The sequence below is a fragment of the Amphiura filiformis genome, chromosome 3 (genome assembly GCF_039555335.1).
Source record: "Amphiura filiformis chromosome 3, Afil_fr2py, whole genome shotgun sequence".
NCBI classification, from domain to species: Eukaryota; Metazoa; Echinodermata; class Ophiuroidea; order Amphilepidida; family Amphiuridae; genus Amphiura; species Amphiura filiformis.
In genome coordinates, this window is record NC_092630.1 from 80,309,816 (window position 1) to 80,329,601 (window position 19,786).

Sequence of the window (19,786 nt, forward strand, 5' to 3'; positions counted from 1 at the left end):
ATACTTGATATATACTACCATCTATTGTTATCAATACAAATTTATACAAGGGGAAAGTGACTGCCAAAAAAATATCCCTTAAAAAGAATATGTGTTATTCAAACTTTTTTTCATTTCCATTTGGACATATATTGCCCAAGCATTGTTCTTTTATCAATTTTTTATTTCCTGTCAAATTAAAGCAATTCCACTTTATTTGAAGTCCATTTCAATGTGTTCTATTCGGGAGAAAACTCTTATCATCATCAGATAGCCACTAGTTTCAACAATATCTCATATGGGTATCACAGCAGACAACCCACTTTACTTTTAACCCTAACACTGGACCCTGCTTTTTGGGATCGGAAGTCAAAGAAGATCCGAAAAAGTCAAGGAGAAGAAATATTTTTGACTTGGCACCCCGGGATTCGAACCTTTGACCCCCCGCATGCCAACCACACGATCACGAACCGATAGCTACACGGGTTATTGCTGCCCGGCCAGCAATTCTGTGTGCATATAACACTTAGGTTGATTGCGTCATCGCAGACATCGCAGACCCTGGGATTCATGCATGCGCAGAATTTTTCATCGTAAGATTTTGTAAGATTTTTGTGTGTTAGGGTTAACATAGGCTCTAATCTGGAAAAATACATCTTAGTTAACCCTAACACTGGACCCTGCTTTTTGGGATCGGAAGTCAAAGAAGATCCGAAAAAGTCAAGGAGAAGAAGAATTTTTGACTTGGCACCCCGGATTGAACCTTTGACCCCCGCATGTCAACCACACGATCACGGACCGGTAGCTACACAGGTTATTGCTGCCCGCCAGCAATTCCGTCGCGATATAACACTTAGGGTGATTGCGTCATCGCAGACCCTGGGATTCATGCATGCGCAGAACTTTTCATTGTAAGATTTTTGGGTGTTAGGGTTAACAAGATCAAGAAAGTAAACGTGCCTTTGATTTAAAACAAAAGGAACAAAAGAAAACTGAAACAAAAGAGCTGACAAATAAAATGCAAGTTATGAAAAGTACAGAGAAGTAAAAACTGAAATAAATATTGCTTTAAATAAAGCTTCATTGCAGAAACTGTGTAGTCTCTTTGTTGCGCTGGTTGGAATCTTTTTGCGCCTCGTATACACCAATTTGTCACTTTTAAAACTGGACCTTCGTCTATTCAACTGCTTGTAACTTTACTTCTTGAGGTCACATTGGATTCAATGTGGTGTCATAATGTGCGCGATTAAATAGTGCATCTATTACAAAAACAAATTTACCCCAATATGGTTCAGTTTTGAAATTGTGATTGTTTTTCCAAGTGTAAGGATACTTTCTTGGCGCAGTATATAATAACATGCATAAATAATTGTAGCACTTTCCCTGCTGAAATTTAGTAGAGTATTACATCTATGTAAATATATAATATATCTTCTAAATGTCATTTTTCTATGTGCTATGCTGTGAGTTATGACCAAATCCAGCTCATTTCATAATGTGGCACCAGCATAGTCACAATCACAAAGTTTTGCTATTATGTTGCACACCCACACCAAGTCATTACTTCATATTCAAGTAAACAAAGTGCTTTTATTTTTATGCCATACTGAATGAACACAATCAGTATCAAATGTATGTATCAAATAAGGAAGGAAATGAAACAATTTGGTTATTGAGGAAGCGGCCTTGGAAATATCATGGGTTTGGAGGAGGTTCACATTTCACCAATGATAGCAAAATTGGAACCAGTGCAGACTAGGCTAGCCCACCAGTCCTTGCTAACTGCTGGCCACGGCTTGAGCTGAAAACTTATTCTAACTAGATTGCTTCATTGGGAAAATTGGATCAAAATGATAGAAGCCTCAGTTCTGTTAACTTATTTATGTATCATTATATGGGGTAACATAACAATATTCCATTAGGTCAGGGGCGTAAATCCATTTTTGAAAGTGGGGGGGACACAATGAAAATTATTAGTCATTGATACTTGGTAGCGACAGCGCCAGTCGTCGTCGCCTTGGACGCAGGGGGTGCCTGAGGGGATGTGCCCCCTCAGAAGTAAGAAACTTTTGCAAAATGAAGACCTAATTGAAGCCATTTGGACCATTTTGGCACTATTATTGTGTAAAAATTTAGCTTGAAACAGCTGAAAATTTGTGAAATGACGGCCTAATAAGCCATTCGTGGACAAGTCTTCACTAAAACAGAAGCGAAAGCGACCCCTTGTTTATGTATATGCAGGGGGGTGTCTGAGGGGGGATGTTCCCCCCTGAGAAGTAAGAACCTTTTGCAAAATGAAGACCTAATTGAAGCCATTTGGTGGACCATTTTGGCACTATTATTGTGTAAAAATTTAGCTTGAAACAGCTGAAAAATTGTGAAATGACGGCCTAGTAAGCCATTCGTGGACAAGTCTTCACTAAAACAGAAGCGAAAGTGACCCCTTGTTTATGTATATGCAGGGGGGTGTCTGAGGGGGGATGTTCCGCCCTCAGACGTTGGAAAATTTTGCAAAATGAAGGTCCAATTGAAGTCATTTGGTGCATAATTTTTACACTGTTATCATAAAAAAAAATTTAAAAAAAGGGACTTAACTCAATTTGCAAAATTTTACTTGAGATTTGAGATTCGAATTATTACTAAAGCATGCATGGATTGATGTTGAAGTCAGCATTGAGTCCGTCTTAAAACTGACTTTGGTGATAAAATGTGACGGGCCCTGCATATCGACGGGCCCGCAGTACAGGCTTTTGGGCCGAGGACCCGCCTTCTAGCAATGCCCAAAATAATCACAGGTCTATAATATATTATACTTACGATCGACCCGGCTGTGCGGATTTTTAGGTATGGGCAGTGATGGGCCTACTCAATTATGTGCAATTTAACCTTTTTTCTTCTCTTTTTCTCCCTTTTCTCTTCTCTTTTTCTCCCTTTCTCTTCTCTTTTTCTCCTTTTCTCCCTTTCTCTTCTCTCTTTTCCTTTTTTTTTTTTTTTGGGAACAAAAAAGTGGGGGGGACATTTGATATTGTGTCCCCCCACTTTGAAAAATGAGGGGACGTGTCCCCTGTCCCCCACCGATTCACGCCTTGCATTAGGTGTAAATGAACAGTAAAAGTAAGGGTGGTTAAATTACGTACTTTGGTATACACAATGCAACAATGTGGAAAACTTTGTGTTTTCAAATAGGGTTTACAAATATTTATTTATATGATTTTGGTATGAACATGTTGCATTTATTTGAGACTGTGAGAAAAATGTTTGAATCAGAATTGAGCGAGGATATGATTGAAACAATACAGGGACAACATGAAACACTAAAACCAGCAACTTCTGACAAGTAAACACAAGCTTGCAGCAATATGAAGTATTCAAAGTTCAAACTAAAACTTTATGTGGATTCAGTGCCCTGTTTTAGTACAAAAGAAAAGAATTCTTGTCAGAAACATTGTTTTCAATCAATCAATCAATCAATCAATCACCTCAAATACTTAACAATTTAAACTTTGACAATTAATTTTTCCCTGTCATTGATGAGCAAAAAAGCTATTAATAAGATGAATTGTTATGAATATGTCAAATGAACAATATTGCCAATGTGTCTATGAAGACTGGTCCATCTTTAGCAGTTTGTATGCAGAGAAGATGGTGAACAAAGTGGCACACAGATCTGCATGGTTCATTTGTGTAACATGTTTATGCATTTGTTTGGATGATGTGTATGTTATATAGGAAGTACTGACGGATAAGGTAGAAGTGTTGGACCTATTTGGTTTTGCATATAAGCAGCGTTCGAATTAAGAAATATTTTGAGGTTGTCCGCCGGACAACCTGAAAAAATTGTTTGGTTGTCCGAACATATTTTTGGTTGTCCGAAATTTATATGAACTTTTTGAGCCGCAAAAAATTAAGTTGCAAGTTTAAAAAACACACTGCCCCAGTATTCACATGTCACGCACCTTTCCCAAACTCACCTTGTTGCTATTATAAAACATCAAAATATATCCAAGAAAATACATGTTTAATGTGTCCATCATATTTATCATCAATAAATTCATATTTGAGCCGGATTTTATGCTTAAAAGCCATCAGAATTCATCCTTTTCAAGAAGTCAAAAGACGTAAACGTATCTCATTAATTATTCATGAGCTCATTGGGTTTTCCCCGGATGACAAAATGGGTATTTTGAAACTAATTTTTTTTAATGCACAGTCTGCAGTGTATAGCTTCAGGGGGTCTTGAAACTAAAACTGATGTCAGAGACTTGGAGTCAGAGGTCAAGTCACTCTGGTCAGGTTTTTCTACCAGGGGCCAGGTGCTAGCTTGTGTACCGATCGATACTGCACACCTGCTAAGGCAAAGGTTAGAATTGAGTACCGGTACGCATTTTATCATGATGTTTATAAAATACTTGCTAAATTTATGGGAAAACAACATTTTTGGTCATGATTTCTTCTGAACATTTCACGTTTTATGCAATGCATTTTATGTTAAGCTTACTTGGTAACATTGCTACACATTTTTATGGTTGTCCCTCGGACAACTGCCGTCAGCATTTTGGGTTGTCCGACGTTCATTGTGGGTGTCCCGGACAACCGGACAACCACTTATTTCGAACGCTGCATATAAGGAGTGATTGTTTGAATATCGATTTATTTTTAAAGCAAAATAAGAGGTTATGATATTGAAGTGAATGTTGATTTGTTATGAATGCTCAGGGGTTATGTTTTCAGGCATTTGCATTAGTAATCACCACTTTGCATGAATGAGGTAGGCAGGAGAGCTGAAATGCTTGATGCCGATCTGTTGATGCTGTGAAGATATTTGGATAACAATGCAGACATTGCTTTGTGATGAAGATTGGGATGAAGATGTCACCATGGAATTACCTCAGTCATGCCATCTGTGTGAGGGCTGTCTTTATCACCATCATCATCAAATGGATTGGTGCCACCATCAGTGGTATCATCTTCTTCATCATCAAAAGGGTTACTACTATGTGAGGTAGATGCAGGGGAAAGCATTTCACCCTCTTCAAGAGAAGACTCATCGACAGTGACACCTTCCAAGGTCAATGATAATTGGGGATCTAACTTCAACAATCGTTTGCCTGAGTCTGTTGCAGGATAGCTCTCACTGAATGGATTTGAGGCATCAGCTTCATCGCCATCATCTTCAGCAAATGGATTTGTATCGTCAAGGCCTTGATACTCATTCCCATTATCTACGCCATTTGTATCATCAGTGAATGGGTTAGTTTCATCTCCTGAGAATGAATCTGTGCTTTCATCAAAGAATGGATTGCTATCTTCCCTAGTCAGAGTAATCGTCTGTGACTGACCACCATTTCCCAACATTGTAGTACCCTTTTGTACATTATGTTGAGATGTTGCAGCTATGTCTGATTCATCCTCCATGTCGGAAGCAAATGGATTGGAATCATCTTCTGTTTGAGAGGATGTTGTGAATGCTTCATCTTGAATTTGTCTCCCATCACTTGCATCATTTCTCCCACTGTCCTCATTAGCATCATTCTCTTCCATTTTCTTGTCATTCTCTTCAGGTGTCAGTGAAGACCTCCCAAAATCAGCTTCAACATTTTCCATTTTTGCTTCATCAGGCTCATCATGGTTGATTACAGGCCTTGTGTATACCACCAATCTTTTCGGAGTGTTGAATTTCCCTGAGCGTTTGAGGAAGATTACTTCTAAGCTTATGACCTTATGCACCTGTCATAAAAGCAACAAAAACTATAACATGCAAACATGCGCTAAGGTTACCTATATATTTCACCATTACTGTATTGCAAAGTCAGAGAGAACATTAAGGTACATTAATGTCTTAACATTTCTTAATCAGACAGTTTGTCTATTCCATTCATATCAAATGTACATTTAATGTGTTATATGGACCCATTACAAGATATCAGGAACAAAATTGCAAAATAATAGATACTATGAAACTATCTTTGAAAGTTAATGGCTTTGTTGTCTTTTTACCTTTTTTTTCAGTTTTCTTCCCTTCAGTCTTCAGACCTTCACTGTTCATAGACTTTGTATATTTTTTTCTTAATGATTTTATAAATACAGGATAAACTAAGGAAATCCTTATGTACCTGTTTCATAGCCTCTTCTCCAATCCAATCTGAATGTTTGCGTATACTTTCTAAGAAATCTTTGAGATCTGACATGGATGCGTCCTTAATTCCCTCCCTGAGTTTGGGGATGTTTTCTGCCATCTCTTCACAGAATCTATACCGCTTCACTCTCGGTAAATATGTGTGTTCTAGCTGCTCTAGTGTTTTCAAAGCTGGATAATATCTAGGAAAAAAATATGTCAATGTTTAATCTTTGCTATATGATTCACAGACCAAGGTTCAGTTTTAAGGTGGTATTGGATGCATTTTCTAGAAACTAGAAAATGCTTTGAGCATGTTTTAAACAGATTAATTGAGTAGGGTAAAGTACAATGATCAATATGCCTTTTGTTTGAAGCAAATCGGACATACGGTTTCCATAATACATCAATTTAGATTTTCTTTGTATCCTATTGTTTTTGTCAATAATCAATATAGTTAATGAGCTAAAAGCACTGGAAAGGCTCATTAATATGTAATTTTTGCCAATATTTTGCTAAAAATCAATGCATAAATGTTCAGGATACTTTTATTTTACATACTTTTGCCCTGAAACTTGGTCAAAGTGTTTCTAATATGTTCTAATGTACTATATAGTGAAGCCGCCCCCTAATTTGCATATTTGCATAATTAATGAGCTAATTTGCAAATTAGGGGGCGGCTTCACTATATAATACATTAGAACATATTAGAAAAACTTTGACCAAGTTTCAGGGCAAAAGTATGTAAAAGTACCCTGAACATTTATGCATGGATTTTTGGCAAAATATTGGTAAATATTATATGTTAATGACTGAGCTTCTCCAGTCATTTTAGCTCATTAACTTTATTGATTATTGATAAAAAACAATAAGATACAAAGAAAATATAAACTGACATATTTTGAAAACGTATGTCCGATTTACTCTAAACAAAAGGCATATTGATCAGTGTACTTTGCTCTATTCAATTAATCTGTTTAAAACATGCTAGCACTTCCATAATGCCTCCATAACCACCTTAATCTGTTCAGCAATTCTTTAATCTTATAACTTTCAGCAAAATGAAGTGTACAAAACAGAACAAAAACACCATGGCAGTGCTCTAGGGCATTTGTACTGAAGTCAAATATGCAAGAAAACAGCTGTAAAAAGGATTTACTCTTGTGCATAATACATACATTTCTGACTTGTTTTTGCGAAAATATATAAGAGTATCTCGTACAAAATGTTCCATGGAACTTAAACAGCATTAGAATTCCATTGATATAATGGTGCTTTATCCATCAGATATCGATCATCATATATATTTCCAGCTTTACTTAAGATATTCATGACTGATGACATTCTCAAATAAAATATTTGAGCTCCCTACAACATCTGCATTAAGATGAATATATTTGAACACAAATTAGTTTTGAAGAAAATAAATCAAAATATAAAGCTACATATAAATGCAGCTCACAGTACTGAAAAATCTTATGATTTAATTGTGATAGAAAACCTCTCACAGTCAGTAATAACACTTTTGTATCCTATATGTGCCAATTTTAAGGGGGTACTACACCCCTGCCCAACTTTGTGTCACTTTTTGCATTTTTCTCAAAAATTACAGTGCATTGGGGACAATCAAGATATGCATATTATAGGGGCAAGGACTACAACTACTGCACTGGAAATTTAATTTCAACACAGACAACATTTGTGGAGTTACAGTCAAAAATGAGGGAAAACCAATATTTGATAAATAAATCAATAACTACTTGCTTTGAGTTGCTGAATTTTCAGTACAGTAGTTGTAGTCCTTGCCCTATAATATACTTTCCTGTCATCAATGTGCTATAATTTGTGAGAAAAATGCAAAAATAGGCACAAAATTGACCAGGGGTGTAGTACCCCCTTATTGAATTATATTTATATAATTTTTTGCGACAATAAAAAATGCTTTGAACTCACCTTTTGTTATCCATTTGTTCATTCAGCTTACAATACATTTCTAACACTGCAAAAAACAAATATGGAGAATATTTTATTAGGAAAATACACAGTAAAAACAAGCATTTTCCAAGGAAAATTGTTTTTATTAAAAATAAATGAGAAGCCGAACAAGATGCAACTGCCACATTTAATTCAATTTCTAGATAATTTCCTTGTAATTTTATTTGCATGTTTACAGTTTTCAGATAATAAGTGCACCATACTAGTAAACTTGTAACCTGTGAAGATAGATTCAGTTTGATACTTTCAACGTGTCTATCTAAATATAGTATGATATGTCAATCATACAGATAACATGAGATGATGTTGTTGCTAGTTGTCATACAACAGATAAGCTATTAGAAACATACAGTCTGCCTACATCATGGATACTGAAGAATATTTAAGGAATTACAGTATGAAACCAGTATAAAATTCAAATGTTAGAAAATTTAATATACACTTCAATGCCCTTTACCAACCCCTTCCCTAGTAATTCCTTAAATCTTTTATCCTTAATTACAACTTTTTCACTGGGAAAAATGTCCAGCTAGACAAAACAATATTTAGTGCAATAGTCAGCCAGCAATTCATGTGTTATTGTATGTGGTTTCAATGCACAGCACATGATGTTGAGGTTGTGTTGTGTTGTGGCTTTGTTGTGTTGTGCTGTGATGTGTTGCCTTGTGTTTGTGTTGTGTTATGTTGTTATGTGTTGTGATATGTTTGTGCTTATGTGTTATGTTACAGTTGAGTGATGTTATGTATGTGTTTGTATTTGCAGTTGTGTTTGTGTTGTTCTCTGATCGGTTTCTCAACCAAGTGCACTAACTGCACTTTAACTTGCACGCTCTAATAACTGAATAAAACAAGTGCATGCTCTTGGCATGGCAACCACATCCACATACTCCTGCCATGATGTCATAAGTAGTTTAATAATAATGGCATGGAGTAATGATGTTGATGTCACTAAGGTGTTTCTCAAGAGGTTTCCATCATTCAAACTAGTTCAAATTGAGCCATTATGTACACTAAACTGACCAACACAAGTATAAATGACAGATGGACAGAGAGATAAACAGGTTACCAAAGATTGTACACATGTATGTATCTATGATGATACCCAGGTGATGATCTCTTGCATATTTCTGATTCAGCACAAATTATTAATATTTTTTCACATTTGCAGTCCTCCACAATATCGCATCTAAAATGATGCTATCATACTGCATGAAAATTTGACATGAAATTTAAAATTCAAAACATTTCTTCTGATATTTTAAAATCATAATTTTGCCACTATTGCCACTAAAATGGCACTATTGAAGAATATATTAAGAAGTATACAACTGTCCACTTTGACAGTCGTGTGATGTATGGGATAGCAGAGTATTTATATTGCTTGGAGCTGTGACTGATAAATAATACTTCTTATCTACAATAACCATCAGGATTCGGCCGGTCGATGAAAAAATAAATTAATGTGTCAAACTGCTAGTTTCAATAGGCTGGTAAATGATATTGGTTGCAACACTTTTAATTAAAATTATTTAGTTTTCAAGCACAATACATAATACACATTACGGTAAATTACAACTTTTCATGTTTCAAAAAATGTACATAAGCCCCAAAGTCTGTTATGCAATTCAAATTTTGTCCTTTTTATATCCATTATAGGAATCTTTTCCAAGCATATCACTAACAAATATCCGCATGGGAAACTGTGAACAATGGATCATTCAAATAGTTACTGTTAAGGTTCACTGACACTGCAAAAACTAGATATTTTGAACAGAACATCAGTCTTAATGGCTGCAACTACACATTTTTACATCTAAATTATTTAAAACATTGATGATTATGACAAACACTTTCCTAATTTGATGGAAATGCATAATATATCAAAGAAAAAGAAATTGTTCAAAGGAATTAAGTATGTGAGCCATTTCTCTTTAACATCTTATTGCAAGCACTGTGAGGATATTTCAGGATGAGAAAGATGTAAGATAAGCAAACCTCAGCACACCTTGACATTTGCAACACACAGCCACAACTCTGTATTTCAACAGTCCTGTTTTCCCTTAAAATATGATCAATCTAATTATCCAGTATTGAGTAGGTGTTTGCATTCGTTTACAACAAAACTATCACTTCTATTTTCTATTCATATGGGTACATGTATATTTGCAAGAACTAAATATGCAACCATGTAATTTCAACAGTTTACAAAACTTCACAAAATAAAAACACTAATTTCAAGTAAATTACAGTACTATGCAATGATGTCAAAAACTTGATTTGTTCAGGATAATAAAGGTATTCAATTCTGAAAATGGAATCACAAATTATTGATGGAAAAAACAAGTTTCCCCTAAATTTGAAAATATCATGTCACATAAATTTCTTGTTTTGCCTTCTACCCACCTGGTAAGCATAACTGTAGATTTTCTACGGTAGCTACGATATTACGTTGCGTCCTTCTTGTTTTATCCAATTCATCAGCCTGCTGTATAACTGGTTGACCCGATCTCTGTAAGGCTTTATTGGTACTCAATACACCCTCCTGCAAGAGAAATAAAATCATTTAAATCAACAAAATAAATATGTACCAAGGAAGGATTGTGGCATTTTATTATCATGATATTTTTCATTTCTTTTTTTTTTCATTTATTAAATCTTTTGTAAATAAACAGGTCTGACATTCTGCTAGATATAAAATATTTACACATGAAGGTAAAAAGTTATTTCAAGAGCATCTACACAATTATATAGGAGTCAGGTGAATGAAGCTGCTCTAATATTCATCTTTTCATTTCTATAAAACATTGAAATCAATCCACATAACAATAACATGCATGCATTTACATGAGTTGGTGGGGAAATTGTTGAGTCAGTTTACAGATCCTGAGATCAGTTCAAATACTGCTATAGTCTAATGAAGAATAGCAACATTTGAAGCAAGCAACTTTTTTTTACATTTAAATTATTTGAAAACAGCAGTGCTTTTAATATCATACATTTCATCATTTTTTGTTTTTTTTTTTTTTTTTTTTTGCCAATCATAAGCTAGTACTAGCATGCTACTGGAAACAGTCTTGTTCAGTCTTGAAATATTTTAAAACGAAGCTTCATTATTATTCACTCTTGGATTTCAGATGGTTTTTATCTTTAATATTTAACACACGCTTACCAGGAGGATAAAAGAACATATGCAAATATGTACTAAATATTAAATTGAAACAAAAATTATTATCGGATTTAAATGTCAATAATTAACTCAACTGATTAACATGCACAAATTACTCAAGTTGTTATCAAAACTTATATCCAATTATTTAAAATATCACTTCCTTTTCAAACTACAAATTTCCCAATATCTAAATCATAAATTTGTCAATTTTGATCAATCTAACTCTGATTGGGGTGTAGGATACTAGGATTAAAGATCTAATTTAGAAATTAACAATTAAAATGTAATTTGTTTTACACCTTCAATTTGAATGTGGTTTTCACCTGCTTTAGTGAATACATTTTGAGTTCAATCTTGTTTCTGGCTTTCATATGTTGTGTAGTGCAGCAACACATGGATTGGAGTCACTTCATCTCTAAAATATTAACTTGCTTCTTGCTTGCCCCTTTGCTTGCTTGCTTGCTTGCTTGCTTGCTTCTTGCTTGCTTGCTTCTTGATTGCTTGCTTGCTTCCTTGCCTACTTGCTTGCTTGCAAGCCTGACTGTCACATTTCAGCAAACCGACAAGGGTTGTGACTACATATAGGTTTTACAATCTGGTACCCCACCCAAGCTTTATTCTGTGTATGATATGATTGGTAAGGGACTTCAGAGGGTGTTAGACAGGGCAGTGTTATCAGATTCTAAAATTGCAACAACTTTTCCTCCAAGACTTTGAAAGAGGTCATATGCAACAAACAACCTTACATGTTGCTCATTTTCCCACCTTGTTAATTTATTTATCTCTCGTTTCTACTGTTTTTACCTGTAAGTGCCATGCTACCTTTAAGGGGTGGTGCAATAATTATGTGTACCCGGGGTGAATTCTCAAAATGGTCTGCCAAAATCGCTTGCCCCCCCCTTTGGCCGTGCCAAAAACCTTTGCCCCCCCTTCGACGTGCCAAAAACCTGTGCCCCCCCCTTTTGACGTGCCAAAAAATCTTTGCCCCCCCTTACACATGCAAGATTTTTGGGAACCCGAATTTAAAACCTTAAATTGTCTTAAAGGCCCTTTCAGTGATTTCACAGGAACATTAAAAAAAATGGAAATTTGTCAGAGTTGCTTAGAAATAAAGAATAAGTCTACAGAATTTCATTAAACCACTTTTCCCTGAATACATCGACAAATTAGTCAAAAACAGAAGTTTTAGAAAGGTTTTCTACTTCAACTCTGAGAAAATCGAGATTTTTACAGTACAGTGCGCCACCAATCGACTGGAAAAACTTCCTAGTCCAGTGTTTCTAACACGGGGAAGTAGAGTCTAAATTGATTTAAAACAGACGCTTTTAAGCTACAATTTTGTAGTAGAAAACAAAATAAGCAATTAAAGATCACCGAGGCAAACTAACGGTCAATTCAAATATGAAAAACAGTTAAAATTGTGTATTTTGTTTAAAATAGTAGCTACTGATGTAATAAGTAGTAGAAACAATACATAACGCGTGTTGGTGCGTGGAGAGTGAGCTTCTTTCGATCTCGAGTCGGACTTTTGTACTGTCAGTATCAAAAGTCCAGAATCATCAAATGCTTTATTTTGACTAAAATACACGGCTTTCGACCTAACCACTAGCAGGCTATGTTAGCACATCTATGCCAATTACAAAGGTACCAAAATCTGATTTTTGATGATTTTTACGATCGTCCGGATGAGCAAATCACTGAATGGGCCTTTAACATATAATGCGAGCGCAGCGAGCAGGAAATTTTGCATATTTGAACGTGTTCGTAATGTTTTCCTACGCCTTTTTAGGGCGTATATAGAAACGGTGCCCAAAATATCTGTGCCAAAAATTGCTTGGCCCCCTTTCGACCTGCCAAAAATCGCTTGACCCCCCTTTCGACCTGCCAAAAAATGCTTGCCCCCCCTTTTGGCCTGCCAAAAAATCTTTGCCCCCCCTATAATTCACCCCGGGTACACATAATTATTGCACCACCTAATTTAATATGTATGTACCTCATTTAATTTATCTGCTTCACTTGCTTTCAATTTCATCTATTCAAACCCATTCAACTGCAATCATGGTAAATTGAGCCATTTATTGCAATGACAAGAATACTCATATTACCGTAACCACTCGGGTATAAGCCCCCCCCCCCCCCAGATGGCAGATTTCAAAGCTTCAAAAATGGGGGTGGGCTTATAACCGGGATGGCTAGTGCATGAATTTAAAAATGAGAACAATCATCCCCATTTGTATATGCCCAATGTACCAGTAATTTCTATCATCTATGTCAATTTCTTAAAATTCTAAGTGTGGAATGTTAATTATCAACTGATAATTTTTTTTTATTTGTTCTTAAGAACTTACACCCCTGCCCAATTTTATGCCTATTTTTGCATTTTTCTCAAAAATATAGCACATTGGGGACAAGTATAAAGATATGTATATTATAGGGGCAAGGAATACAACTACTGCACTTGAAATTTTATTTCAGCAGTTGTGGAGTTACAGTCAAAATGAGGAAAACCAATATTTGATCGATAAATCAATAACTACCGGTACTTGCTTTGAGTTGCTGAATTTTCAGTACAGTAGTTGTAGTCCTTGCCCCAATAATATACATATCTTACTTATCACCAATGTGCTATAATTGTTGAGAAAAATGCAAAAATAGGCATAAATTGACCAGGGGTGTAGTACCCCCTTAAATATGAGAGCAAAGCATTGATTTGATTTAAGAACTTTACTACTGGGCTTTACCTGAGTGCACCCTTGTTCCCAGAATGTTTTGAAAAATAGGGGACTGGGCTTATAGCCGAAGGTGGGCTTATACCGGGTGGTTATGGTAATTGTTTACATAAAACTGTAAAATGTCTCTCACTTCCTTCAGTTCTTGTTCAACTCTCATGGTAAAGTCAACCAGCCATAACAAACAAAATCAGTCAAAAAAGTTTGTTTTTTGTATGCTCACTTGTTTACTTGATTGTCTTCATATCCAAGCATGCATTAGAACTGGATTTAAATTTATGCATTTACATGTATGCAGTCATTGGAAGTGCAATATTTACAAAGTCAATAACAACAATGTGCTGGCAATTAACACAAAAACTTTAAATCACAAAAATATCAAGTGCAAAAATAAGAATCCCTGCTTCAATGGAGTCAAGCCCAAACTTGACCTTCAACTCTGTAGCTTGACTTGGGAACTGACAGCTATGACAAAAGGTGGGAAGCATCAATGCAAACATGCAATATTGAGAAATCACTTCCCATGTATACTGTGTATAATAGAACCTGTATGTAAATTAAAACTATGCAAAAACAATTTATTTTATTTGTCGAAATTGCTTATCCTAAAACAATATAGCCTAAGAATGCACATTTATAAACTCAGACTCAGATCTTTTGATTATGACACAAGATCCTAGGAACAAAAAGCTAGTCACTAATCAAACTTGTTCATGTAGTAAAGTCTTGCTTATACAGTTTAAACATGCACATAAGGTATCCAAAGAGTGTACAAAAGGAAAGTGGGAGGGGCAGAAGGAAAACCAAAAGGAAAGAGGAGAGATAGGGAGACCACATACCCTGGATATGCCAAGCATTCCATCGGCGACCAGTATCCATGGGTGTTTCACTAGCCTCGCCGATGAAACCATGTTTATATATGAGTTCAGGTAATTGCGTCATCGCATCACATGGGATGCATGCATGGGCAGTGGTTTTGCTAATAAGATTTTGTTAGGGTTAATGTAGGCCTCAATGCAGAGAAATATGGGCTAATTGACCCTGATGCTAAAAGTGGTTTTTGGCTATCGGAAAGGAAAAAAGGAACAATAAGGGAGAGAAGATGAACAAAGAAGTTGGTGTTTTCCAACGGTATTCGACCCCAAGACCCCTCACGTACCAATCACTCCATTTACGACCAGTAGCCACGGGTGTTTCCCTGGCCCGGCCTACAAAACCGTGGATATATTAGTTAGGGTGGTTGCGTCATCGCATCACATACATGCATGCCCTCCCCCTTTCAGATTCATCAAAATTGCCCCTCCCCTTTGGATTGCCAAGAAATTCTTGCCCCACTGGCTCTAATTTTAACCTCTCCAAGGCTAATAATTATTATTGCAAGCAGCCACTTAAGTCCCCAGTTAGTTTTTTATGGGGAGGCAAACTTTCAATTTTTTTAGACACCCAAAAAACATGACTCCAAGAGAATTTAAATACTGTAAGTTATTATGTAATGACCTTTGATGTCAAATTCATAAACACCTACATTACCACTTACCAAAATCATCAAAATTAATCTTATAAACTTTAATACTCTACATAAGCCACTTTTGACAACACATTTCTTGACATTACAGGTGTTATTTACCCAATGGTTACTATGTTCAAGCCCAATCAAAATCCATCAAAGCATGTGGGACAAATGACCAAACGTTGGCCTTTTGAGACCTAAATCAACAACAGCCTCACCCTCACTTGACCCCTAAATGACCGTTGCCCTCAATAACCTAAACACCCTATATATTACTGATAACTATTCCTCACCATCACTCCATGCAAGTGTTAACAAAGGTCATCAACTTCTTGAACCAGTTTAAGGACCTCAAATGACCTGAATCTAGAATGACCTTTGATGTTACATAATTATCACCCCAGACCTCTTCCAATTAGGCGAAGTCCAGCATCATCTGTTAATGAGGGTCAATCCTTCCATGAAGTGCAAGAGATGGAATTGTTATTACAGACTGACCAATCAGACCGATCGGTAACTTCAGAATCGGACCGATTATTAGCTTATCGGTAGTTATCTGCATCGGCCGATTTTTCCTTCATCCACCGTACGCGTAATGCACCGATCACCCAGTATCATGAAAGTAATAGAGGCCGTCAGCCTTTCGCCATCTTGTGGGTACAAATGCTACGCGTGTTCATGCATCGGACACTACGCGCAGGGCGCAGCTTGCCACGCAGCTGCTAGCTGTTATCACTTGTCATCACGTATGGAGATCGAACGACCATCGCAGCGTGTACCCACAAGATGGCGGCATATGACGTCACGCTGACGGCCTCTATTGTTGAAGCTTAACAAGTTTTCATTTATTGATATATTTCTTCGAATTAGACTAGTTAAATCAAGCGAAATTTAGCAAAAGAACAAGCTTTGTAGGCAATAAACTTATATTCATACCGTGATTCAGGCACGCAGCTGAGATAATCACCCCGCATGCACATGTACGTACGCCGTACGGCCAACAGATGAACATGTACATTATATAATTATTGTAGTTCGTACTTCCGGGTCAAACATGTGCGTGTCAGTTTGGAGAGAGCTACGGGCCGTGTGCAAAACTCATGTACTGACTTGAACGAAAACACAATATTAAAATGGGGCGATCGAATGATTCGACAGACTCGGACATTAGGGGGAAAAGGTAAATTTTGTGTGTGTGTTTTTGGTGCTCAGAGCATGCATTACAAGTACCCTTTCAACATACGGGTGAAATTTACTTGGCGATGGCAGCCATTGTTTACATTTGGGGGATTGATTGGTAATCGGTGGTCGGTGAAAGAATCGGCAGATCAAAGAGGGAATTGATCGGTCAATCGGCCGATTCAGATAAGGATCTGATCGGTCAGACACTAATTGTTATGCCCACTCTACATCTATATTTTTCAAAGCACTGTCATGATAGCTTTTGCAATTTTAATTTAAAAATGCAATGTTTTATGCATGTTGCATAGTTGATCGACAGAGACAGAAGAACAGACTGTTCTATGGGCGGATGGATCTTCATATAGCAGTCATGCTCTCATGTTAACAATTGAGATAGCTTGAAATTCTCCTGGGCAAGGAACTTACTGCTAAATTGTCTTGTTGCAACCCATATGAAACTCAGAGAGCTGACCCTGTCTGTCTGCAATTATTGTGGACTGTCTACGGTGTGTACTTCTAAGCGGAAAGTCCCTGTGTTGTTGTTTTAAAATGGTTTATGGCATATGGGGCCACAGTAGTCGGCGGCAACAGTGTGCTGAGGTTTTACAATCTGGTACCCCACCCACAAGCTTTATTCTGTGTATGATATGATTGGTAAGGGACTTCAGAGGGTGTTAGACAGGGCAGTGTTATCAGATTCTAAAATTGCAACAACTTTTCCTCCCAAGACTTTGAAAGAGGTCATATGCAACAAACAACCTTACATGTTGCTCATTTTCCCACCTTGTTAATTTATTTATCTCTCGTTTCTACTGTTTTTACCTGTAAGTGCCATGCTACCTTTAAGGGTGGTGCAATAATTATGTGTACCCGGGGTGAATTCTCAAAATGGTCTGCCAAAAATCGCTTGTCCCCCCTTTGGCCGTGCTAAAAACCTTTGCCCCCCCCTTTCGACTTGCCAAAAAACCTTTGCCCCCCCCCCCTTACACATGCAAGATTTTTGGGAACCCGAATTTAAAACCTTAAATTGTCTTAACATATATGCGAACGCAGCGAGCAGGAAATTTTGCATATTTGAACGTGTTCGTAATGTTTTCCTACGCCTTTTTAGGGCGTAATATAGAAACGGTGCCCAAAATATCTGTGCCAAAAATTGCTTGCCCCCCCCCCCTTTCGACCTGCCAAAATCGCTTGACCCCCCCTTTCGACCTGCCAAAAAATGCTTGCCCCCCCCTTTGGCCTGCCAAAAAATCTTTGCCCCCCCCCCCTATAATTCACCCCGGGTACACATAATTATTGCACCACCCCTAATTTAATATGTATGTACCTCATTTAATTTATCTGCTTCACTTGCTTTCAATTTCATCTATTCAAACCCATTCAACTGCAATCATGGTAAATTGAGCCATTTATTGCAATGACAAGAATACTCATATTATCAGAATTCACTGGGTATAAGCCCCCCAGATGGCAGATTTCACTTCAAAAATGGGGGTGGGCTTATAACCGGGGATGGGCTAGTGCATGAATTTAAAAATGAGAACAATCATCCCCATTTGTATATGCCCAATGTACCAGTAATTTCTATCATCTATGTCAATTTCTTAAAATTCTAAGTGTGGAATGTTAATTATCAACTGATAATTTTTTTTTATTTGTTCTTAAGGGGGTACTACACCCCTGCCCAATTTTGCGCCTATTTTTGCATTTTTCTCAAAAAATATAGCACATTGGGGACAAGTATAAAGATATGTATATTATAGGGGCAAGGAATACAACTACTGCACTTGAAATTTTATTTCAGCAGTTGTGGAGTTACAGTCAAAAATGAGGGAAAACCAATATTTGATCGATAAATCAATAACTACCGGTACTTGCTTTGAGTTGCTGAATTTTCAGTACAGTAGTTGTAGTCCTTGCCCCAATAATATACATATCTTACTTATCACCAATGTGCTATAATTGTTGAGAAAAATGCAAAAATAGGCATAAAATTGACCAGGGGTGTAGTACCCCCTTAAATATGAGAGCAAAGCATTGATTTGATTTAAGAACTTTACTACTGGGCTTTACCTGAGTGCACCCTTGTTCCCAGAATGTTTTGAAAAATAGGGGACTGGGCTTATAGCCGAAGGTGGGCTTATACCGGTGGTTATGGTAATTGTTTACATAAAACTGTAAAATGTCTCTCACTTCCTTCAGTTCTTGTTCAACTCTCATGGTAAAGTCAACCAGCCATAACAAACAAAATCAGTCAAAAAAGTTTGTTTTTTGTATGCTCACTTGTTTACTTGATTGTCTTCATATCCAAGCATGCATTAGAACTGGATTTAAATTTATGCACTTACATGTATGCAGTCATTGGAAGTGCAATATTTACAAAGTCAATAACAACAATGTGCTGGCAATTAACACAAAAACTTTAAATCACAAAAATATCAAGTGCAAAAATAAGAATCCCTGCTTCAATGGAGTCAAGCCCAAACTTGACCTTCAACTCTGTAGCTTGCCTTGGGAACTGACAGCTATGACAAAAGGTGGGAAGCATCAATGCAAACATGCAATATTGAGAAATCACTTCCCATGTATACTGTGTATAATAGAACCTGTATGTAAATTAAAACTATGCAAAAACAATTTATTTTATTTGTCGAAATTGCTTATCCTAAAACAATATAGCCTAAGAATGCACATTTATAAACTCAGACTCAGATCTTTTGATTATGACACAAGATCCTAGGAACAAAAAGCTAGTCACTAATCAAACTTGTTCATGTAGTAAAGTCTTGCTTATACAGTTTAAACATGCACATAAGGTATCCAAAGAGTGTACAAAAGGAAAGTGGGAGGGGCAGAAGGAAAACCAAAAGGGAAAGAGGGAGAGATAGGGAGACCACATACCCTGGATATGCCAAGCATTCCATCGGCGACCAGTATCCATGGGTGTTTCACTAGCCTCGCCGATGAAACCATGTTTATATATGAGTTCAGGTAATTGCATCATCGCATCACATGGGATGCATGCATGGGCAGTGGTTTTGCTAATAAGATTTTGTTAGGGTTAATGTAGGCCTCAATGCAGAGAAATATGGGCTAATTGACCCTGA

General features: G+C 36.7%; 1 protein-coding gene across 4 annotated transcripts in view; it reads right to left on the reverse strand.

Annotated features, from left to right (window-relative positions):
• LOC140149238 (exocyst complex component 6B-like) overlaps positions 1-19,786 on the reverse strand; it is a 51,001-nt gene that overhangs the window by 24,857 nt on the left and 6,358 nt on the right. For all 4 annotated transcript variants that reach the window (XM_072171470.1, XM_072171468.1, XM_072171467.1 and 1 more), the window contains exons 3-5: positions 10,493-10,631; positions 8,048-8,093; positions 6,093-6,297 (exon numbers count right to left, since the gene is read on the reverse strand). In XM_072171470.1, the coding sequence (XP_072027571.1) occupies positions 6,093-6,297; positions 8,048-8,093; positions 10,493-10,631 (390 nt within the window). The remainder of the gene's footprint in view (positions 1-6,092; positions 6,298-8,047; positions 8,094-10,492; positions 10,632-19,786) is intronic.